The sequence below is a fragment of the Microcebus murinus genome, chromosome 15 (genome assembly GCF_040939455.1).
Source record: "Microcebus murinus isolate Inina chromosome 15, M.murinus_Inina_mat1.0, whole genome shotgun sequence".
Classification (NCBI taxonomy): domain Eukaryota; kingdom Metazoa; phylum Chordata; class Mammalia; order Primates; family Cheirogaleidae; genus Microcebus; species Microcebus murinus.
The window spans coordinates 35,655,901-35,680,424 of NC_134118.1; the positions used below are offsets into that span (position 1 = coordinate 35,655,901).

A 24,524-nucleotide genomic window follows, 5' to 3' on the forward strand; every position below is an offset into this window, starting at 1 on the left:
CAGGCTAGAAAAGAAAAATTAAACTAAAGCCACTTGCAAATCAGTAAATTTACCCTCTCCCTAGCAGAGCCAGATCACCAACATGAATTGAACTACTTTTCATGGTATGAGGAGTTATCTAGGCAAAGAAGGGGACAGGGATGTGCAGAGACAGGACAAAGCAGAGAAATAGACAATAATAGAGACTTCAACACCGCACTTTCAATGATGGATTGAACAATTAGGCATAAGATCAACTAGGAAATAAAAGACTTGATCAAAAACCAACTAGACCTAACAGATATCTACAGAACATTCTACCAAACAACAGCAGGATACACAATTTTCTCAAGTTGTTATATAAATTGGCAAAAGATGGTCTCCGTGTTTACTTCTTTACAGCTGGCTAGGACCAGCTGCCCCAAACTGAATACTTAAACATCCAATTGCCTTTAATATGTCCTAAATAAGCACAGTTTTAGCCATTGACAGCCTGCCTGCTTTGTATACCCTGCAAACCCACACCCAATATCTGCTAGCCATAGATAAGACAAACCCTGTGGTGGGAAAAGACCCCAAACCTTAGAAGCTATCTGATCCAGGAGCTCCCCACCTTGCTGATTATAATGGCATATGATGGATCCACCACTTTTATTCAACACAGTACTGGAAGTTCTAGACAACACAATAAGGAAAGAAAAGAGAAAAGAAAAAATTAGAATGAACATATCCTAATTCTTATTTTATAATGAGCATATGCTACTCTCATATATCAGTACATTCTTATTTTATATAATACTTTTATAATATATTCTTTTTTTTTTTTTTTTTTTTTGAGACAGAGTCTCACTTTGTTGCCCAGGCTAGAGTGAGTGCCATGGCGTCAGCCTAGCTCACAGCAACCTCAAACTCCTGGGCTCAAGCGATCCTCCTGCCTCAGCCTCCCTAGTAGCTGGGACTACAGGCATGAGCCACCATGCCCGACTAATTTTTTTTTCTATATTAGTTGGCCAATTAATTTCTTTCTATTTATAGTAGAGACGAGGTCTCACTCTTGCTCAGGCTGGTCTCGAACTCCTGACCTCGAGCAATCCGCCCGCCTCTGCCTTCCAGAGAGCTGGGATTACAGGCATGAGCCACCACGCCCGGCCCTATAATATATTCTTATTATATACTCCTTCTTATTCATAACCAGTCTGTATCCGCATGCAGAGTTCTCAATGGTTCTGTAATGGGTAGAGAAGGAAAGGCTGTGACCACAGTGACAACAGCCCCCTCTGCCTCCTGGAGGAACCACTGCAGGTGATGAACTAAGGGAAACCACCTGTCCTCACGCTCCCTGCACAAGCCAGTGAGGGTTCTCCAGGCAGGATCACCACCAATTCAAGTTGGCTCCAGGCCAGACATTGAGACAGGTGCAGTGGCGGAATGAAAGATGATTAGAAGAGGGTCTCTGCTCTCGGTGGGTTTGCAATGAGTGGCTGACAGATATATACTTTTCAGCACCTTCAATACAAAGCAGTCTGGAATAGACGCAGGTGCAAAAAACTGTGGGAGCAAGAGGCTAAAAGGGATGCATTGCCACTAGGGCTCTGAGAAAGCCTGGCAAGTGAACAAACAGTCGAGGGGTGGGATTTCTGCAGCTTAAAGTGAAGACAGGACTGGGCATGGTGGTACACTCTGCAGTCCCAGCTACTGGGGATGCTGAGGCAGGAGGATAGCTTGAGCCCAGGAATTCAAGGTTACAGCAAGCTATGATAGCACCATTGCACTCCATCCTGGGTGACACAGCAAAACCCTGTCTCTATATACATACATACATACATACATACATACATACATATATACATATTAATACAGGGCTTTGCAAGCAGACGGGATGGCCCAGAAGTCCTTATTCGTCCTTATTTGTAAAATGAGGATTATAATAGTACACCTACCTCATAGCATTGTTTTTAGCATTAAATATATGTAAAGTACGTGGCACTCATCGGGGCTATAAAATGTTCTAGCTATTGTCATGGGCAGGAAGCAGAGTAAGAGGGAAAGCCAGAAGTGCACACTGGAGGGCAAAAATAACTGTGTCCTCTTGTTGTTTCTTCTGTAACTGATCTTGTTTCAAGCCCCCAAGGAGGACAAATATCTAAAGTCAAGAGAAAATAGGAATATTAGTATTTTTCTTTCACAAGAATGGGACTTCTATGGGACTGAATTGCAGTATGATCTTGGCAGCTAACCTGAAGTATAGGAATTATGATGGCAAGTCCTTGGCTTTAACTAAAAATAAAAAATACAGGGCAGTGTTTCCCAAGGATACCCCCAGTGAAGCAATGGGCCTCCCCACACAGTGTAGGGAGGAGGAAGCTGGGACAGTGGTGGCTGCTGCTATACATTCATAGATAAAGCAAGTAGTTGCTTTTGACTTAAATGTCTTCATCTATAAACTGTGGATGGTGATACCTATTCCTGGGGGTCTTTTTGAGAATTAAATGATACCAGACATAAAACGTGCCAATGCCTTGGCACACTATAGAGGTTTGATAAATATTAACTATTTTTATAGCTAGGACAGTGGGAACTGGCTTGCTTGGGACGGCTTGTCTGGCTTCTAACTGTGTAAAGAAGAGACTTCTTAGAGGAGGCACTGGGGAAAGGAAAACAAGGAGAGGGGAGGGGAAGGAGCCCCAGCAAGGATTTAAGTGTGGTTTTCCCTCCTGCTGAGAGGGCCCCTGCACTCAATAAACTCGAATGACCCTAGCTGAACTTCCAGGCTTGAAAGTATAGTTGGTTTTTAAAAGGAGTTTTTCTTTTTCAAGATCAATTGTTCGACAGAACTGAAAAGCTTGCCCTAGGAAGAAGCTCAATCCTAAAACCTGCAGGGTAAACCATTAAAAGAAGGAATGTGCCGGTTCTCAATAGGGAGCAGGGAGCACCAGGCGTATGCTGCCTGACCGCTGCGACTCTGCTGCCTCTTCTACTCTAAATTAACCAGAAATCTGAGAATCTGAAAGCTGAGCCCTAGCTAATATTATTTAAATCTGAGGTCCCCAACCCAGTTAGGCCTGTTAGGAACCGGGCTGCACAGCAGGAGGCGAGGGTGGCAAAGGAAGCTTCATCTGTATTTACGGCCTCTCCCCATCGCTCACCATCACTGCCTGAGCTCTGCCTCCTGTCAGATCAGCAGGACAGTAGATTCTCACAGGGGCTGGACCCCTACTGTAAACTGTGCATGGTAGGGATCTAGGTTGCAGGCTCCTTATAAGAATCTAATGCCTGATGATCTGAGGTGGAGCTGAGGCGGTGATGCTAGCGCTGGGGAGTGGCTGGAAATACAGATTATCAGTAGCAGAGAGGTGTGACTGCACATAGACCATAATAAATCAATTACTTGTAGACTCATAACAAAACCCTATCAGTGAGTGGCAAGTGACAATTAAGCTGCATCTGGTGGCAGGCTTTATAGTGGCAAGCAAATCAATGTACTTCAATTGTACAGCTGCATCTGGTGGCAAGATTTAAGTCAGAATCTGGCACTTATTTTAGTCCACATGTGGCCCACCCATTATTTTATTTCCCACTTCTATCGGCGCCTCTTTCCTGCACACTTGTCTCAGTCACAGTTTGGTAAAGCCCATAAGCTAACCCTAGCAAAAATGAGTAAAAACCAAACATCACTGGAGACCTACTTTGAAAATGGGGAAAGACCCAGTGATGAGACAGCAGAAGACTCTAAAACTGCCAACAAAATGAAAGCTGCATTTAAAAGAAAATACCAAGAGTCCTACTTAAATTACGGGTTCATTGCAACAGGTAATTCACATTCTCCAAGCCTACTTTGTATAACATGTGGCAACCGGCTATCCAACAAAGCCATGAGAACTTCAAAACTGCTTCGCCACATGGAGACCAAGCAATCTGCATTAAAAGAGTTTTTCAAAAGAAAAAACATGAACATGAACATGAAGAACATAAGCAATTATTGAAGGCCACCATTTCATCAAACGTGTCTGCACTGAGAGCATCAATCTTAGTGGCTATCTGCATTGCTAAAGCTAAGAAACCCTTTACTGTTGGTGAAGAGTTGATCCTGGCTGCTGCTAAGGACATTTGCCATGAACTTTTAGGAGAGGCTGCAGTTCAAAAGGTGGCACGTGTTCCTCCTCTTCAGCTAGCACCATAACTAAAAGAACTGATGGAACAGCAGAAGATATTGAGGCACAGTTGTTACAGAGGATTAATAAGTCACCATGGTACACAATCCAGGTTGACAAGTCTACCGATGTTGACAAGGCAACAATGCTTGTTTTCATGCAATATATCTTTCAGGAGGACGTGCGTGAGGATATGTTCTGTGCACTTTTGTTGCCAACCGACACCACAGCTGCAGAACTATTCAAGTCTTTGAATGATTACATATCAGGAAAACTGAATTGGTCATTTTGTGTCAATGCATACACAGACAGAGTGGCTGCCATGACTGGACGGCTTTCTGGTTTCACTACTTGGGGTCAAAAATGTCACTTCTGAATGTGAGTCTACACACTGTGTCATCCATAGAGATATGCTGGCTAGCCGAAAAATGTCACCTAGACTACACAACATTTCACAGGATGTGATTAAAATTATCAACCACATTAAAGTACAAGCCTTTAACTCATGTCTGTTCATGCAGCTCTGTGAGGAGATGGACCCAGAGCACACACATCTTCTCTAATACACAGAAGTGAGATGGCTTTCTACAGATAGATCACTGGCCAGAGTTTTTGAGTTACAAAAGCCACTCCAGAGATTTCTTTTAGCAAAACAGTCACCACTGGCAACACATTTCACTGACACAGAATGGGCTGCAAAACTTGCTTATTTGTGTAACACATTCAACCTGCTCAACAAACTCAATCTGTCACTTCAGGGGAGAACTACAACTGTGTTCAAGTCAGCAGATAAAGTGGCTGCATTCAAAGCCAAACTGGAATTATGGGGCAACAAGTGAATACTGGGATTTTTGTCATGTTTCAAACAGCAGAGATTTTGAATGAGAATGAGCCAGGGACTTCTTTCTCCAAGCTGGTGCATGATCACCTATCTCAGCTTTCAAAAGAGTTTGAGCATTACTTCCCAAACATAAAATACCACCAAATTGGGAAGGAATTGATCCACAATCCATTTATGAATAAGCCAGGTCAATCAACTTTGCCCATGCTAGAAGAGCATCAACTGCAACTGACGGCGGCCTTACAAGTGTGTTTGAGACAACTTCAAATCTCCATACTCTCTGCATTAAAATCAAGATGGAATATCCTGAGATTGCCACAATAGCATTGAAAAGCCTGCTTCCATTTCCAACATCGTATCTTTGTGAAGCAGGGTTTTCTACAATGACAGCAAACAAAATGAAATTATGCAGCAGACTGGACATAAGCAACACATTTTGGGTGTCACTGTCTCCCATCGTCCCCAGATGGGATTGTCTAGTTGCAGGAAAACAAGCTCAGGGCTCTCACTGATTCTGCATTATGGTGAGTTGTATAATGATTTCATTATACATTACAATGTAATAATAATAGAAATAAAGTACACAATAAATATAATGCACTTGAATCATCCCAAAACCATTCCCCCACCCTGCTACCCCCAGTCCATGGAAAAATTGTCTTCCATGAAATCGGTCCCTGGTGCCAAAAAGGTTGGGGACCACTGATTTAAATGAACCAGCTGTTACATGAACCTTAAACCACATGTCATTTAGTTGTGGGGCTGCCCTGGTCTAAGAGACATTAATGCAGAGGGCTCCCAGCTTACGAACGGGTTGTGTTCCAAACATGCATTTGGAAGGCTGTGGCTTGAAAGGCAGAAGGCACTTTCCCAAAGAAGCAACGTTATAAATGGCAATTAGGGCCAAAAGCCAGCTCACAAAAAGCCATGTAACCATAAAAATTGCTAAATACTGTACATTTTAGCCAAAAAGAGTAGAAATCAATAATGCTATAATATTAATAATTAAAGGATGAGATAAAAAAAAATAAAGCTGAGTATCTTTCATTTGTCTTTTTAAGCTTTCAGTGCTTAAGCAAAGGCAGATTTAATTAAAGGAGGATGAAAATGTCTACCCAGTTAGGCAGAGGGGCCAGGGACCTGGGGCTGTAGTCAGGAATCCTGGTCTTGAACTTCCAACTTGGGGAATTTCTGCCAGATCTAAGGGGCAATAGTGTCTACACCTGAAAACCAACATAGCACCAGAGAGGAGTTTGGGGAGGGCGTGGAGTGGAGGGTTGGCATGTCTGAAAAGGAGTTAGCCTGGACATTTCCATGTAGCCATGTCATCACCCAAGGTGGGACCTGGCTTCCCTGTCCCTCCCCCTCTTAGATGATTATTCCCCTTAACGACAAGTCTACCTCTGGCCCCAAGAAGCATCGGAGTCCAGAACTTTTGATGCCTTTTTCATACTGATTTCTGAGATCAGATAAGCTCCTGGATATTCTCGCAGCCTGGATGGATTTGAATTTGACCCTCCTGCCCCCTCTTAGATGAATCTGCACCTGCCCTTGCCTTCACAGAGGTGTGGCCCCGCCCATGGCCTGGACTCTCCCTCCGCCACCCTCCTCCACGCGTGACCAGCACTGCCCATAGCTGGAGACATTCTGAATCACTTACTTCAGCTTAATGCTGAGAATCAAATACACATTTTCCCTGTCAAAATAAAAAAGATGAGAAAAGAGGTAAGGAGTGAATCGAAAAAGGAAGTTACTTGAAAAAAGATCATTTGTAAAGTAATGCCCTGAGGTTCTGCAAGATCTAAACATTAGGTGGCACCACTGTCCAGGCAGTTCAGTTGCCCCTAAAAGGCGGAGGAGAAAATCGGGAAATTAGTAAGTGGTCATGGTGCGAGTAGGAAGGCTAAAGGGAGCCACTGTGGAACAAGTAGCTTAACATGTAGAGGCGTCCCTGTGAAGCGTGCACTCTGCATTAATTCACATACACATACATGCAACCATTCACTCCCTTAACATTACAAAAAGCCTCATAGTTTTATTTATTTGAATTGGTTTATATCCCTTGCCCACTTTCTATTGATTTATGCTTTTTAAAAAACTAATTTCTAGCAGTTCTATTTATCCTGAATACTAACTTTTTTAAAAAAGAAAAACAGGTCTCACTCTGTCACCTGAGCTGAAGTGCAGTGGTGCGATCACAGCTCACTGCAGCCTCTAGCTCCCGGGCTCAAGCGATGCTCCTGCCTCAGCCTCCCAAGTAGCTGGGATCATGCCACCATGCCTAGTTATTTTTTATTTTTTAAGTAGAGATGGGTGTCTCGCCTTACTGCCCAGGCTGGTCTTGAACTCCCAAAGTGCTAGGATTACAGGTGTGAGCCACTATGCCCCTGAGTACTAATCTTGTGTCAGTCAGTTATATAAAAACACATTCTCTTGGTCCATGGCTTGTCTCTTGTTTAATGGCAACTTTCTATTGTACAAATATTTTCTATTTTAATATAGTATAGACTATTACTTTTTTTCCTTTGTGGTTTGTTCATTTTGAGTCTTGTTTAATATACCTTTTCCTATCTTGAGATCATAAAGATAATCTCTTAAACCATCTTCTTCAACTTTTGCTTTTTAACCACCTGTTTTTTCTTGGGGTGGATAATTATTGTTCTTATGGATACACTAATTACTAAATAGTCCATCCTTTATCTGCTGATTCATGAAACTAGTTTTCTATAAATGTATGTTCCCATTTAGAGTCTCTCTGTTTTGCTGCCTAGGTCCATTTGTCTATTCCTGTAGCAAATATCACACTTACTTGGCTAACTGCTTGAGCCCACTTTGTTTCTCAAACACCTTCGCCACATTAGCTCATGTCTTCCACTGCATCAGTACAATCCCTCAGGGCTCCAGACTGCAGATGACAGGAGGATGCACAGACTACAGCTAATATGCTGAAGGGATTAGTGCTAAGCAAGAGGAAAATGGTTCATCTATTGCAGGACTTAAACAGAGTCAGCTGCCAGCCATTTGATTTGGGAAACACAGTTGCAAATTAATTAACCTTGCTTCAGTGAGCTACTCCAGACAGCAGTGCCTAACTTGCTGGGAAATGCAATATGGGTTCTGGCTATCTGGAATTTGATCACAAAAGGAACCAGGTATGAGAGGAGGATAGATTAGAGCAAATCTATCATTACTGGTGGGGAAGAAATGGTCTTTTGAGAGTTTTATTCTGATATGGTTGTCAAGCAGAAACCAGAATAAACATGATTACCTTTGTGTTTACATGGGTCTCCAGTGAAATATGTGTACCCTTTTGGTGTCAAATAACCAGGGAAAAGAGTTTCAAATCAGGCAGCTAGAATTTATATAATGATGATGGGCCAGAATTTTATAGGAAAGGAACTTCTATTTCCATCTGGACCATTTTATTTTGTTTTATTTTATTTATTTGACTGTCTTAGAATAATCTAGATCGATCTGAAAATATCCTGGGCTGGAGAGAAAAAAATGTCTTTTGCCACATGAAGGCAGGCCAGAAGATAGGTAGAGATAAAACGTGTTCAAATGAACTCACTATCTTTGTTCCCCAAAATCTGCTGCTCTTTCAATATTCCCATTTTCAGGGATGCCAGCATTGTCTGCCCAAATGCCAAGCTGCTCATGCCACATGCCTGTGCACCGTCCTTGAAGATTAGTAGTAGATTCTATCACCTGAATCTCCCAGCCCCACCCACACCTCTCCATCTCCCCTCCACTCTAGCCCCACACCCACTCACTTTCACCACCAAAGCCACTGTCATCTTTAGAGCTGGAACTACAGCAATAGCTTTCTGACTGGTCTCTCTGTCAGGAGTCATAGTCATTGACCTCCTCCCTATTTTCGAAGCCAAAAGGCAAGACTGATCAGATCATTTTCTTGCTTAAAATTCTGTAATGGGGCCAGGCACGGTGGGTCACACCTATAAACCTAGCACTCTGGGAGGCCGAAGCGGGTGGATTACTCAAGGTCAGGAGTTCGAAACCAGCCTGGGCAAGAGCGAGACCCCGTCTCTACTAAACATAGAAAGAAATTAATTGGACAACTAAAAAATATAGAAAATATTAGCTGGGCATGGTGGCACATGCCTGTAGTCCCAACTACTTGGGAGGCTGAGGAAGGAAGATCCCTTGAGCCCAGGAGTTTGAGGTTGCTGTGAGCTAGGCTGACGCCACAGCACTCCAGCCAGGACAACAGAGTGAGACTCTGTCTCAAAAAAATAAATTAATTAATTAATAATAATAATAATAATAAAACTTTGTAATGGCTTCCCATTCTCCTGAGGCTACAATCCAAACTGCCAAGTTGTTTAATAGGATTTACATAGTTTATTATAGTTCTAAAAAATTAAAAGAAATATACATATATGATTACATAGACCTACTTGATCCGGCCCCACCTGACCTTTGCAGCCACTTTCTTGAGTGGTTAAGAGCCCAGGCAACAGGCTCAGTCTTCTCTGGGTTCAAACTCCCACTATAACACCTACTAGCTTTGGACTGGAACAAACTTCTGGAATTCTCTATGCTTCAGTATTCTCATATTCTCCCTCATGGGGCTGTTGGGAGGACTGAATGAATTAGCACATGTAAAGTGCCTGGAACAGCAGCTGACACACAGTGAGCCTTATATCAGTGTCCACTATGACTTTTATTTCTCCGATTCATCACGCTTTCTCCAGCCTCCAGGCCTTTGCATTCCTGGTTCCCTCCACCTGGGACACTCTTTCCAACACTCTGATCATGCTACAAGGCCTGCCTTTGAATAATGTAGGCCACAGCAACAGCCTCACCTGAAAACTTGTTAAAAAGACAAATTCTCAGGCCCCAGCCCAGACGTACTACTTTAGAAACCCTAGGGTCAGGTCCAGCCATCCAATGGAGTTTTAACAAGCCCTCCATGGGATTGGGATGCCCAGCTAAGGCTGGAAAACGGAGGCACTTACCAAGATTAGCTGTACTGAGATGCTTGTCCCTACTCCCTGCAAGGCTGTAAGTTCCACAATGGCAAAGACTGTTCGCCTTGTTAGTTAATCTCCACTGGTAGCTCCTTGCAGCTACTGGAAAATATGAGCCATCACAAACTGGAATGGAGGAAGCCATCTTTGATAGGCTGGATGATCTGACTATGCCTTCCCTCATGTTCCATTTCCCTAATGGTTGACACCCACGTTATTTCTAAAGACTTGCCTAAGTGTTCCGGCTTGTTCCCAACTTGGAGTCCAGGCTTAGCCCTGAGTGCAAAGGGGGAGAGGTGCCCCAGAAAGGCGAGGGGCGAGGGCAGGGTGCGCCCGCATCCTGGAGCTGCACGGGGCCCAGGATGTCTGCAGTCTCTCCCTGGAGCGGGGTTTCTCTCCATCCTTACTTATCTCTGGAGGAATCACACACAACTGAGGACAAGAAGGAGCAGCGAGCCCTGGCAATGGAGAGGACTAGGGATGCAGCAGAGGTTCGGTCTCAAGCGTGGGGACAGCCACCTCAACCCCTGTCTCCAAGGAACACTCTCAGATGGGAGCTGAGGGGAAGCTCTCTCTCCTCCTCCCTCCTCCCTTCCCAATCTCTCCCTCCCCTTCGCGCCCCTCCCCCTCCTCCTCGTCCTCCTCCTTTCCTTCCTCTCTCCTCCCTCTCCCGTTTTACTCCGTGTACTCCCGGTGTCTCTTCCTACCTCCCTCTGACCCCTCCCCCAACCCTGTCACCTGCTAACAAAACGGCTGGTTCCCGCCAAACGCACGGGCCGAGCTCCGGACGTCTCGTGAGCGACGCAGGCGGGCGGACTGGCCGCGTACGGAGCCGGCCGAGGCCCAAAACGAGCTGGCGGAGCGGGCGCCGCGGACGTCGAGCCCTTGTGCCGCGCGGGGAGGCCCGGCCGCGCGGGGAGGCCGGGCCGCGCGGGGAGGCCCGGGTCGCCAGCACCGCCCCCCACCCACCCCACCCCCGCCCGGCGCGGCAGGTGGCGACAGCATGGCAGCGCGGGTGGCGGCGCGCAAGGCGGCGCGGGTGCTGGAGGCGCCCCCCCAGCAGGAGCAGGTACCCGCGGGGGCGCGGGGGCGCGGGTCCAGAGGCTCATGCTAGGTCTCCAAGCCCCCGGTCCCCACTTGTGTGAGCCGGCCCTGGACAGAGGTAGGGACAGATGACCTTCTGGAAGATGCTAATGGATGCAAGTCCTCCCTTCCTCCCTCTTTCTCTCCTCCTCTCCAGTTCTCTTCTCCCTCTTCCCTCCCCTTCTTCCTTCCCTCCATCCCTCTCCCCGCTCCTCTTTCTGTTCCAGGATCATCCCCTTCCACTCCTCACTGGCCGCTCTCTCCTCCCCCCTCTTCAGTAGAAGCCTCCCGGGCCCTGGGGAAAGGCGGCGGGCACCTGAGTGGAGGGAAGGGGTGCACTAGATGCCACGGTTCTCAAACTTGAGAGTGGATCAAAACACAGGCAGGACTAGTTAAAACGCAGATCACTGGGCTCAGCCCGCAGGGCTTGTGATCCTGTAGGTCTGGATGGGACCGGATTGTTAGCTTGTCTAACTACCCTTTCCTCTTCCTGCTGATTGCAAACCCAATCTTACTTTATCTTTTATTCATAGGACAATTCTTGCGCTGTGGCTAGGTACCAGGAGGGGTTTGGGGGCAGGATACAATCAGAGGTGGGCCTTTCCTGGAGAAAGCCACATCCTTAAAACAAGGACAGAAATTATTCATTATAGCAGGTAGGAAAAGATTAATGTCCCCAAATAGGTTGGACTGTAGGATTTCTAAGAAGCAAGGGATTGCTCCTGACTGGGGGGTGTGCAAGGCGGCAGTGGCATGGCCTTAGAGCGGGTCGTTGGGGAATGTTAGAAAGTGGCTAGGATCTGGCCACATGGTCATGAGAGGGACTTAGAATGCCAGATGGAGGGAATAGCAGTACCAGGTTGTTTGGAGGTGAAAAAAATTGTTGGGGGAATGGCCATGGGAAAAGGCAGAGAGAAGGGATGCTGTGCAGTATGAATGCAGCAACCCAGGGCTCAGGAGCCAGGCTGTGGAGGGCCTCGTGTACCAAACTGTGCATATGGATTTTCTTTTCTAAGATGCAGGGAAGTTTTAAGGAAACTCTGTGAGTTTCTTGCTGGTTTCAAACCCAGATCATCCAAAGGGGGCTCTGAATTGAGAACTCTGTGTGCCAGGAGGGGCAAAGGACTTAGCACTGTCCACTTTTGCTGCTGATGTTTGCTCTTAAGACTGGCATCATGCCTTACGTGTCACAGTGAGGTGCAGGCCCTCTGCTAACTCTGTGCAAGATGCACCTACAGCTTTTCCCTTAATCCCACAACATAGCGAGACAATGTGATCTGGGTACCAGCCACCCAGGCATCACCCGGGAGCATGTTATAAATGCAGAGTCTCAGTTCCCACCCCAGACCTACTAAATCAAAATCTGCATTTTAGGTCAGTAGTGGTGGCTCACACCTGTAATCCTAGCACTCTGGGAGGCCGAGGCGGGAGGATCACTTGAGGTCAGGAGTTTGCAACCAGCCTGAGCAAGGGTGAGACCCTGTCTCTACTAAAAATAGAAAGAAATTAATTGGCCAACTAGAAAAAATTAGCCGGGCATGGTGGCGCATTCCTGTAGTCCCAGCTACTTGGGAGGCTGAGGCAGGAGGATTGCTTGAACCCAGGAGTTTCAGGTTGCTGCGAGCTAGGCTGATGCCATGGCACTCTAGCCTGGGCAACAGAACAAGACTCTGTCTCGAAAAAAAAAAAAAAATCTGCATTTTAACGAGACCCCAGGGTGATGCATTTGCACATTGAGGTTCAAGAAGTGCTGGTTTCAGCCATACTATACAAGAGCTGAGAATAAGAAAAGGAAAACAGATATTTTCCTAGTTACTGGCCAGCCTATATCTGATAGCATCCCATCACATTAAACCGTACTGTACTGTATTTTCCTTCATCATGCTTATCACCACCTGTAGCGTGTCTGTTTGTGATCTGATTGTCTCAGGACCTCCTTCGGCATGGAAGCCCCAGGAACGCAGGCACAGGCTCTGTCTTGCTAGCTACTGTATTTCCAGGACCACACTCTCTCTGGTCTGGCCGATAGCAAGAGAGTCTGGCAAATGGCAAATGGCCAGACCTCGATAATTATCTATTGAATAAATAAATGAACAGTAATATACAACGTCATAATCTGGGACCCCAGCTCCAACGTTCCTTCCTGGGTAGGCACCATCTTCCAGGAAAATGAGGAACCCCAGAATAGGGGCTGGGAAATCAGAAATAGAGTTTTAAATTTGGTCACCCCAAACCATCTGAAGCAGGTGTCTAGGCAGACCAGGGTCCCCTAACTGTGCTGCCCTACTCACTCCCCTACTCCCCTACCCACCACAGTTCCCTTGGGAGTCAGTGGGGTCAGTCCTCATCCCTGGCTTGGGCACTGCAGTGGGTTGCATTGTGTCCCCCCAAAAGATATGTCTGAGTTCTAACCCTCAGTACCTGTGAATTTGAACTTATTTGGAAATAGGGTCTTTACGAATGGGCTATTCCTTTACTCCATCTCAACCTTTCAATCCCCTCTGGGGTGTCAGTCCTACATCATCACTCTAGAGTCAATGTCTACTCACTCAGTTTATTTCCAAGTATTTTCTTAAGAGACAGAAAAGACACAAAACATTTTTTTTGTATGTTTCAGAGTTTGAGCTGCACCAGGTCTACTAGAGAGGGGCAGGTCTCCTGCGCCCGAATCTAGAGCTGTGACAATGAATTCAGACGCAGATTGTCAGTGCTGTCTGCTCTCCCTCCTTCCACCTGGCACCCAATCCGGGACCTCAGGTTTAACCACTAGGGTAATGCAAGTGTGGGGACCTCCAGGTCTTAAACGAACTTTCAGCTGAACCTTCTGTTATCAACCCCAGTTGCAACCCCATTTCTGGAAGCCTTAGGACCACCCCCAGCCCTCCTGAGGGTCTTGGCTCACCCAGCCAGCTGTTGCGCTGCCCATGTGCTGGGGGTCCTCCTTGCCCTCCACTCTGCAGTGCTGCTTTCCGCTGGCCCAAATTGGTTGCTTTAGACTCATTCTCCTTGTACTTGGAGGTTTATATCTTTGTTTTTTTCTTTGTCCTTTTGCTGTCATTCTAGTGGTATTTGTGGACAGAGAGGAGGTATATGTATATATTTGATTTATTGTGCATGTTTCACTGGAAGACCTTGTTTTTATTTGCTTTTTTGGTTTTAATGCAGTTATTACTGGTGCTCTTGAACATCTTTCCATAAATTTATTGGTCACTTGTAGCTCTTCTTTTGTGAATTTCTTATCCTGGTACTTCATCCTTTTGGAATGTTTGACTCTTTTTGATTAAATTATAAAAATCTCTTTTTATGTTTATGTTATTAACTTTTTGCCCATCACATATGTTGTGTTTTTCCTAGTTTAATTTGCCTTTTAAATATAATTATAATACATTTGATTTTATGTCCTCAAAATCTGTCAGCTTTTATACGTTATATTTTCTGGGATCTGTATTATACTTAGAAATGCTACTCCCACCACACAGTTATAACAATGTTTACCCATATTTTTTTCTAGCACTTTTAAGATTTTCTTTCTGGATTCCAGCAAGATGGCTGAGTAGAGACATTGCTTGCCATAGCATCCCAGAGGGAAGGAAGGGTTTCAGATAAAGGAGAGTGGGGAATGGGCACAGCTCAGATGTAGTTTGGAGGAGGAGGTGCCAGAGCCTGCCAGGGACTGCACAGAGGGAAATTGCAAAGCAGAATAGGAGAAAGAAAAACAGAAAAGAAGGGGAAGGATCAAACCCAGAGAGGCTCAGAGCCCAGTGAAGGTGTAAAAAGTGGGGAACCTGTTTCTCCTTTCCACGCACCTTCGGTAATCAGCGGGCTACTGAGTTGTTTGGAAGCTTTTCCACTCTGGCAAGACCAGGCGCTGCTGCATCCACTGAATTGTGTGGAGAACTGGTGTGATCCTGGAGCTTGGACATTCTGTGCAGGCTTTCTTCCAGAGAGGAGGGCTGGGGGACCCAGGGTCCCCCATCTCTTCTCTTCCACTCAGACTCCTTTCCTTCTCTGCCCCTCCCCCACCCACTGCAGCCGGGAGGGCAGATTGAAACTTTCTGGAGCGGATGCCTCTCATCAGCTGTGGCATCCTCCAGTCTGGGGTCTCCATGGAGAGTGTGCCCTCCGGGGATCTGTGGTGGACCTAGCTAGGGGTGCCCAGTCTGGGAGTTGCCTGCCTGCCAGCACTCCCAGAAGATGCACGCCGGCAGGCCAAACACACAGGCTGGCCAAATCCCGTGTCCCCAGGACTCAAGCGGGTTGCTAGGGGGGAAAGATTTGAGCTTGACTTGGGAGGCAAGGGAGCCCACACTGGTAGGACTGATGGGAGGGTACTGTGGGGGTCTGAGATGCAGTGATCTGGTGGAGTGCCTATCCCCACGTGGCCTAATCTTATGCAGAAGCACCACCCACCAACTTAAAGATTAAGCTGGGACTCCCAATACAATCCACACTGCTGGGAAGAGGAGGAGACAGCAGAATAGAAGCTACCCAAGAGACCACTGCTTTTTTGGAGAGTGATAACAGTTGCAGGCAGCTTGAGCATTAAGAGGTCTCCCTCATCTAATGCTGACCTCTGGGCTGACTGGGGAGTTGCTCTGAGACTGTGCAGAGACATTGCATTGGAGAGCAGGTGCAGCAGAGATCTCTTAGCTGCCAATCCCAGGTTTCTGCAACCAATGCCATTCTGATCTCTTTGGTGCATGAAGCCAGGTCTGCTCAGGACTCAGCCTTCCAGCAATAGCCTTTGCGTCACCCCCGCCAGGCCAGGGAGGGAGCGGATACAACAGAAGCTCCCCTGGGTTGTGCCCTGTGACTGGGGGCTGAGCTTGCCTCCTACACTGCATAGAACTTGAGCAGAGGAGGAGCCACAGATGCCATAAGCACCACCTGGGAAGCCTTGGGAGACAGCCTCAGAGTGTCCTAGGTGTGTGGGGAGAGCCGTGGCTGACCAGCAGCTCTGGCCTGCCTGCACAGTCCCTGGGCCACTGAGACAAACCCCTGCCTGTGCAACTGGACATTGGCAGTCTCTATGCTATTAGAACAGCCCTCCATAGGGGCTGCTCTGCCCCCAAAACCCCCAGAGCTGGCTCTGAAGCTCTAGCTGCACCCATACTTTGCCCCTGTAGTTCCAGGGTCCCTGCTGGACCTATAATACCACCCCTCAGATTCCAGAGTTTAGCCTAGGCCCCAAGACGCTATCCCTGAGTCTCTACCACTGCTGCTAGGCCAGCAGAAACCTTCTGAGGTCCATCGCTTTACCTGGGACCCCCCCAGCCCTGACATTACTCCTGGATCTGAGTCATGCAAAAACCCACAGCCTGGTTATCCACAACCACTGCCTAAATAGACTCACCCGGCAGCCATTATCACCTCTAGAGGGTGACCCCAACCAGAGGAATCCACCATAATAATAGCTGTGGTGGAGAGAGTCACATCCAGCCCCCCATACAAACTTCCAACAATAAGCTGGGGAAGAACCCTCCACACCACACAAAGATCATCCACTGCTGGCTCAAACTGAGGCAATCACAGGGGAACAGGTTAAAATAGAACAGCTGTTCTACAGGTGCTCACTGCTCGCACCCCTCCTCTGATGGGTCAACATTCCAGAGTAGGTCACAAAAGCTCCATCTAGGGTCCTCCCCTTCCCCTGACTAAACTAGAGTGTTCCCAGCAAAGGAGAACAAGTTCCCTGCAAGTCTGTTAACCCAGAGCTGAGAGAAGAGGAGCCAGATGTAAGGAAACCAGCAAAAGAACCCTGGCAACATGAAAAAACAAAATAGTTTGACACCACCAAGGGATCACAATGGAGCTACAGTGGTGGACTCCAACTACAAGGAAATTGCCAAAATGACAGAAATGTAATTCAGAATATAAATGGCAAATAAGATGGATGGAATTGAAGAGAAGGCTGAAAACCAACAAAAAGAAGCCAAAAACAAATTTCAGAAAATTAATGAAGTCACTAAAGAGCTAGACAATATAATCAAACTTAAAGAAATGAAAGAGTCATTTAGGGAACTTCACAACACAGCAGAAAGCATCAGCAACAGATTAAACCAAGGAGAAGAAAGTAAGAAAGTTATCTGAGAGCTTGAAGACAAGGCTCTTGAGCTAGCCCAGTCTTGCAAAGAGGCAGAGTAGAGTATAAAGAAGTTTGAGCAATCACTGAGAGAGATATGGGACTATGTGAAGCCAACTAACATTTGAATTATAGGTGTCCCTGAGGGAGAGGAAGAAAGAGCTAAAAGCATGGAAAATCTATTTGAGGGAGTTATTGAGGAAAACTTCCCTGGTATTGCCAGAGATTCAGGCATTCAGATATAAGATGGACATCAAATACCAGGAAAATTCATAGCAAATAAGACATCTCCAAGATACATAGTAATCAACTGGGCCAAAGTCAAAATGAAGGAAAAAATTCTGCAACCAGAATTCAAGCAACAACTGACCTACCAAGGAAAATCCATCAGGCTAACAGCAGATTTCTCAGCAGAAACATTACAAGCCAGAAGATATTGGGCCCCTTCTTCAATCTTCTTAAATAGAACAACCACCAGCCTAGACTCTCATATCCTGCAAAACTAAGTTTTCCATATGATGGAGAAATTAAGTCTTTTCCAGACATGCAAACACTGAGGAAATTTGTCATAACCATACCTGTCCTGCAGGAAATACTCAGAACAGCATTATAGACGAATCAGCACAATAGACAGTGTAGAATCACCCACCAAAGCTAAAGCTCACAACTCCCATAAAACAATAGCACAAGAGGAGGAAAAAAAGCAACAAGGTACTACCCAACATGATGAACAGAATAGCATCCCACATATCAATTCTATCTCTTAATGGCAACAGTTTGAATGTGCCACTCAAAAGATACATGCTGGCTGAATGTATGAAAAAACACAACCCAAGTATCTGCTGTCTCTAGGAAACACATCTAAACCACAAAAATGCACACAGACTCAATGTGGAATAATGGAAAAAAATATTCCACACAAATGGATACCAAAAGAGAGCAGACATAGCCATTCTCATATCAGATAAAATTGACTTTAAATCAACAAACATAAAGAAAGACAAAGAGGGTCATTATGTAATGGTCAAGGGAGCCATTCAACAAGAAGACATAACAATCCTAAATGTTATTATATATGTACCTAACACAGGAGCTCCCGGATACATAAAGCAAATTTTACTAGAGTTAAGCAAAGAAATAAATAGCAGCATCATAATTGCTGGGGACTTTGACACCCCTCTGTGGGAGCTGGACAAATCATCAAAGCAGAAAATAAATAAACACTGGACCTAAACCAGACTCTAGACCAAATGGACCTAGCAGACATTTATAGAACATTCTACCCAAAAACTACTGAATAAACATTCTTCTCAGAAGCAGATGGGACATTCTCCAAGACTGATCATATCTTAGGCCATAAAGCAGGCCTCAATAAATTCAAAACAATTGAATCCACACCATGTATCTTCTTACACCACAATGGAATAAAACTAGAAATCAATCACAAACCTACACAAACTCATGAAAATTAAACAACCTGATCCTGAATGATTATTGGGTCAAGAATGAGATTAAGATGGAAATCAAAAGATTCTTTGAACTGAACAACAAAGGGGACACAGCTATCAAAATCTATGGGACTCAGCAAAAGCATTCCTCAGAGGAAAATCCATCAAAAAGAATTTTTGTTGAATCAAAAAGACAGAAAGATCACAAATTAACAACCTGATGTCACATCTCAAGGAACTAGAAAAGGAAGAACAAACCAAACCCAAAGCCAGCAAAAGAGAAGAAATAACAAAGGTCAGAGCAGAACTAAATGAAATGTGAAACAAAAAAATAATACAGAAGATCAATGAAACCAAAAATTGGTTCTTTGAAAAGATAAGATTTTGTTTCTTACATTCAAATATTTGCTCCATCTGGAATTTATTTTGAAGCAGGGTATGAGGTGTGGATCCAGCTTTATTTTTTTTCCAAAGGCCCAGCCAGTGGTCCTAGCACCATTTATTGAACAATTCATTTTCTCCTCACTGATTTGAAGTGACTCATTTATCATATGCACTTGGATCTATTCCTGGACTCTGTTCTATTCACTCATCTGTCTTCCTTTTCCTGGGCCAGTCCGACTTTCAATTAATTTCTGTGGCTATATCATGGATTTCAGAATCTGGTATCCAAGCCCCTAGTATTAACTCTTCTTTTTCTGAATTTTCCTGACTATCCTTATATGCTTATCCCTCCAGATAAATTTTAGTGTCATTTTAATTTCTAGAGTAAAGCCTCTTGTGATCTTGAATGGATGTGCAAAATAATATATATCAGAAAAGACTGCCAAAAAGTAAGCCCTATCCTAGACAAAAATAAAAAAACTGTTGTACTATTTGGAACTATTATTAGAAAAGAAATGTCTCTAAAAGTATCATCATCATCCTAATTCACTTTTTCCCTAGGAAATAAGGGGTTTAATATCACTTGAACTAAATAAGTTCTTAGTTGTATATAACAGAAATCTTTTCAGGTATGATTTCTACCCCCTAAATCTTCCTGGTCTTCAAAAAATAATTTATCCAACTTCATTAAAAATGATTTAGAATCTGGTGGATAGTTAGAGACAGTTATGCCCAGTGCTATATTACTGGTAAAAGGTAAATGGAACTTTTCTCTCAACATAACTAAAAACGTGGTTCCTTATTTTAAGCTAATTTTAACATTGAACACTACAAACCTGAAGATTTCGAATAGCAAAATGAAGGAAGTACTATAAATTTACTAAGATAATTAGCCATGGATTAAGTACTTTCTTTCAAAACTCTAATATAATGGCTTCTTTATCCTCACAATATTATCATGAAGTAGACAAGAGCAACTAGTATATCAATTTCCAGTTTCTCTCTTTTTTTGTTAACCTCCAGTTGCTTTCTTTTCTTTCTTTCTTTCTTTCTTTCTTTCTTTCTTTCTTTCTTTCTTTCTTTCTTTCTTTCTTTCTTTCTTTCTTTTTTTTTGTTTTGTTTTGTTTTGAGACAGAGTCTCATTCTCTTGCCTGGGCTAGAGTGCCATGGCGTCAGCCTAACTCACAGCAACCTCAAACTCCTTTGCAAGGGATCCTCCTGCCTCAGCCTCCCATGTAGCTGGGACTACAGGCACACACCACCGTCCGTGCCTGGCTAACTTTTTCTATTTTTAGTTGTTTGGCTAATTTCTTTCTATTTATAGTAGAGACAGAGTCTCGCTCTTGATCAGGCTGGTCTTGAACTCCTGATCTTAAGCAATCCTCCTGCCTTGGCCTCCCAGAGTGCTAGGATTGCAGGCATGAGCCACTGCACCCGGCCTCAATCTCCAGTTTCTAATAAGGAAATGGAGACAAACACTGGTTAGTGATATATGCCTATGGTCATCTCCCAAACAACCAGTCAGCTCACTGTTTGGTGACTGCATGGCTCAAGGCTCCAAACCCATCTAATGTTTTCTCCTGCAAAGTGAGTCAGCAGACAGGGACCTATCAAACAAAGGAAGAGATTCAGGCATCTCTATTACCTGAGGGTTGCTTTGCTTCTGGAACTCAGCACTTAAGTGCAGCTACTGTGACCTCCATTGGAGTATTCAGGACCTACCCACCTGGTAGGATCACTTGGGGGCAGACAGCCATGGAGAAGCTGCCAGTATCACCCTCTGTGCCACCCACTTCCTCTTTCCTGGCACTGTCAGAAAGCTCTGGCATTGTGCACATATTGCCTAAACCTATACTTAACCTGTGTCATCCAGGTAAGCATTGTTATCTCTTGTAATGGAATCCCTCAAGACTCTGACAGAAGCATAGATTTTATAACATTATGGAGCCTGTTTACCTCAAGTCAGAGAAATCCTAGACTGAACCATGGATGGCGTTTGTTTCTTTCCATGCATCAGAATTGCTCACACCATTTGAAGAAAATGGGGCAAAAATATGGTTAATATCAGGTTTGTGTAAAAAATGTTTTATTTGCCTTCCCTTCTCTGCCATCATTGGGAATTTTAGCTTTCAGACAGTAGCTTTTAACACTACTGAACTAGGGACTAAGCTGTCTATGCTCTTGGTGAAAGTTAAAAGGTTATGTCTTTCCAATGATTGGCCTTGAAGGTTTCAAATGACCAGAAGTAGTGGATTAGTGTAATCAGGAGACAGCAGCACATGGGTGGGCTTTGCAGGTTGTCAAAAAAGCACTGTCCTGGTAATGGTCTGTGTGCTCTCCAGCTCCATCTACAAAGGCAGAAGCCCAGATTACTCCCTTCCCTGGGGTCAGTAATGATGCCTCCTTTATAGGAGGGCATGACAGTGCTCCAAACAGAGCCTGTGTGCAGCTCTGTCTCTAAAACCTTGAACTTGAAGATGAAATTTACTTGCTGGCATTATTTACGACACCAGAAAAATAGATGTTCTTTAGGGGTGCTCAGATTCAAACATCATATCCCAGAAGCCATAACCTTGACTGATTTACCAAAACAAAACTGCAGGAATGGCACCACATCTGCTTCTATGACCTAGGAACTGAATCAAACATTTATTAACAGTGACCTAATTACTGGTTTTTGTTTGTTTGTGTTGTTTTAGTTCTGTAAGCAAATTATTTTATTAGGACTTTCATCCTAGATTATTCCAGTACTCAAGAACATCATTATTTTTCATTGTTTGGGTTTCCAATGTAATGCTTTAAAATGCAAGCCAATAAAATAAGGAAATTTTGATAAGGGCCCTTTTTATGTCTTTCAGATATCTCACACAAAGCTTTCCGCAGATGATGCATGGAAGTAAGTGATTAGTATTTTTTTACAATTGTTTTACTAAGAATTATATTTTTACCTTAACAGTTGAAAAATGAATGAAGTCATCATTTTATTTGTAAATTTTCCAGGATAGAGAAGGTGGAGTAAGATAGCCATGTGTGCACAAAGAGACCATAGACCAAAACTGTATGAATTTTGTCTGTTTTTTACAGCATGATCCATGTATTCCCACAAAGCTGGATTAATATATCCTTCAGAATATGGTTATGTCAAGTTACTATTTATTTTAGGCACATGATACATCTGGTTTGCTTTATATGCTGTTTCCTGTGTGTTCCAGTACTTATTGTGGGGCCTGTGAGTGCTACATGAAATGAAATAAAAATGAAAAGTTCTTCCTTTTTTGCATTATAGGAATCAATCATGATTGTATTCCTACTCATAATAGGAAATACTTATTGCATTTGTGTACCAATTTATACTTTCAAAGTACTTCCACATAGCTGAACCCATTTGAGATGTGTTATTATTATATATACAAAATAGATTAATATCATAAAGCATATTTTGTTTATATCTATACAAGTACCATTTTAGACTGATGACGAATTCAATCTTCTCTCTACGTGGCCTAAGTTCAAAGTCTGCTAATTACATAGAATCTTAATTAGTTACTTTGGATTTGGGGCTGTAAAAACCATAACTAAGCTCTTGTACCCTTTTGATTTTTATTCACTTCCCATTTCTTCAAGGGAACAAGTGTATTTTTTTTTAATGAGCTTCTAGAAATCATTCTTGTCTCCTGAGTTCAGCTTCCAACACACAGGCTAATAGCCCATGTAATTTTATTGCAGTCGCTTACCTGATATGGGCTTCAGCTTCGTCAGTGATAAATGAAGGGGTTTCATTCCATCTGTGGGAATGTTAGCACTAACATTCTAAGAATCCATCTCAAAGAAGCTGAACTCAAGCATGAGTATTTACTAGGCTGTGTAGGCTCAATTTTACACCTTCTCCAGCAGGGGGCACCCCCAGGGTTTGGATTGGGGCCTTTTCTGTAGAAATGCCGGGACAGCGGGAGAACCCAACAGGCATCAAAGGTGCCTTGGAAAGGTCACAATCCTGTGACTACTTACTACTCTACAGTGTTTTCTGATTGGTACCCTAGCTAGGGTACTGCCTGCTGTAACCAGTCCTAGAGATTTTGTGACTGATGGAACTGGGTGAAAGATGATGCTAACCAATATTTACAAAGAAATTTCATTCATAATTTCACCCTTTTCCCCATCATTGAGCCTGGGCCTCTCTCTTTTCCTCTAGGCCAGTGGTTCTCAATCTTGGCTGCCCTTTAAAATCACCTGGGAAGCTTTAAAAATTACTGATGCCCAGGTCCCATCCTGGAAACCTGTGTCAGTTTGCTAAGAATGCCATAACAAAATACCACGGACTGGGTGGCTTAAACAGCAGAAGTTTAACTTAATTTAATTTAAAAATAATAAATTTAAGAATTATTTTTAGAAAATAAATTTAATTTAATGTTTAGGAGGCTAAACATCCAAGATCAAGGTGTTGGCAGGTTTGGGTTGGCAGGTACTGGGGGTCCTCAAAGGAGGACTTCTACATGTGAATTTTGGGAGGACACAATGCAGCCCATGACACCCAGAAATGGTCATTTAATTGATCTGGGGTACAGGTTGGGAATTGGGATCTTTAAAAGCTCCCCAGTGATTTCTAACTTACAGCAAAGTTCAACAACCACTGCTCTAGGTTTTCTTCAAGGCACTTCTGCTCTATGACATTAAACCAAATAACTTACTACATTCTAGTGGTTTTTCTCTATCCCTGCTGAAAACTAAGCATCCAACTAAAAACTGAAATAGCCAGCTATCATCCTAATGTGCATATCTAAGATAATACTTAGGCCTATTCTTTCTTCTTATCCTATAATAGTTCTACAACTATTATAATTCTACATATACAACTCCAATTTATACAGTATCCCATAATAGTTCTACAACAATTTATACAGCTCATTCAGGAGCTTTTCATTGCCCCATGGATAATATACTATCCTTTGCATAGGCACCATCTACAGGATATCCTTTGACTTGAAAATGACATAAATTACTTGAGATCACCGACATTCTACTGTTTTTGACTTTTAAAACTGGCAGTTTCATATGATTCAGCCTAATAGTAATTATTATTCTGCAATAGGTACAAATAAGATAATGTATGTATTTTAAAATCTTACAGCCAGCCCTGGAATTACAGAGGGATTGTTATCTTAAATTTTCAAAGGAGGCAATTGAGGCTCACAGAGAATACATGACCTCCCCAGGAAAGCCAGGCGATGAAGTAGCAGATCAGGGCCTGGAACGCAGGTCTTCCCCAGGCCCATCAGTATTTCTTAGCCTCATCACTTAACTTGAAAAGACTCACACCACAACCACATATGGGAGAGCAAAGGGCTGAGAGGAATTGGGTTTGCTGATAGAATCCGGCTCCTCCTCTCAGCTGTCCCTTCCCCAAACCTGTGAGAAGGGAAAGAACAAAGAAAAACTTTATAATCGAAGCTTATCAACTGCTATATTTGAAATCCCCAATTGTTTCCTGTGAGCCAAGCCTGCTGTTTTGTTTTTTGTTTTTTTTTTTCTAAATCTGCAAGGGTTGAGAGCTTTTTCAGATGACCT

General features: G+C 43.9%; 2 protein-coding genes across 2 annotated transcripts in view; one reads left to right on the top strand and one right to left on the bottom strand.

Annotated features, from left to right (window-relative positions):
• The first annotated feature begins 10,659 nt into the window (after positions 1-10,659).
• Positions 10,660-24,524, top strand: part of RNF175 (ring finger protein 175) — a 40,714-nt gene continuing 26,849 nt past the window's right edge. Inside the window, exons 1-2 of the mRNA XM_012783648.3 lie at positions 10,660-11,031; positions 21,818-21,855. Of these exons, the coding sequence (XP_012639102.1) occupies positions 10,966-11,031; positions 21,818-21,855 (104 nt within the window). The 5' untranslated portion in view covers positions 10,660-10,965. The remainder of the gene's footprint in view (positions 11,032-21,817; positions 21,856-24,524) is intronic.
• Positions 18,461-24,524, bottom strand: part of TLR2 (toll like receptor 2) — a 53,925-nt gene continuing 47,861 nt past the window's right edge. The window contains exon 4 of the transcript XR_012923237.1: positions 18,461-24,365. The gene's annotated coding sequence lies outside the window, so the exon portion shown is untranslated. The remainder of the gene's footprint in view (positions 24,366-24,524) is intronic.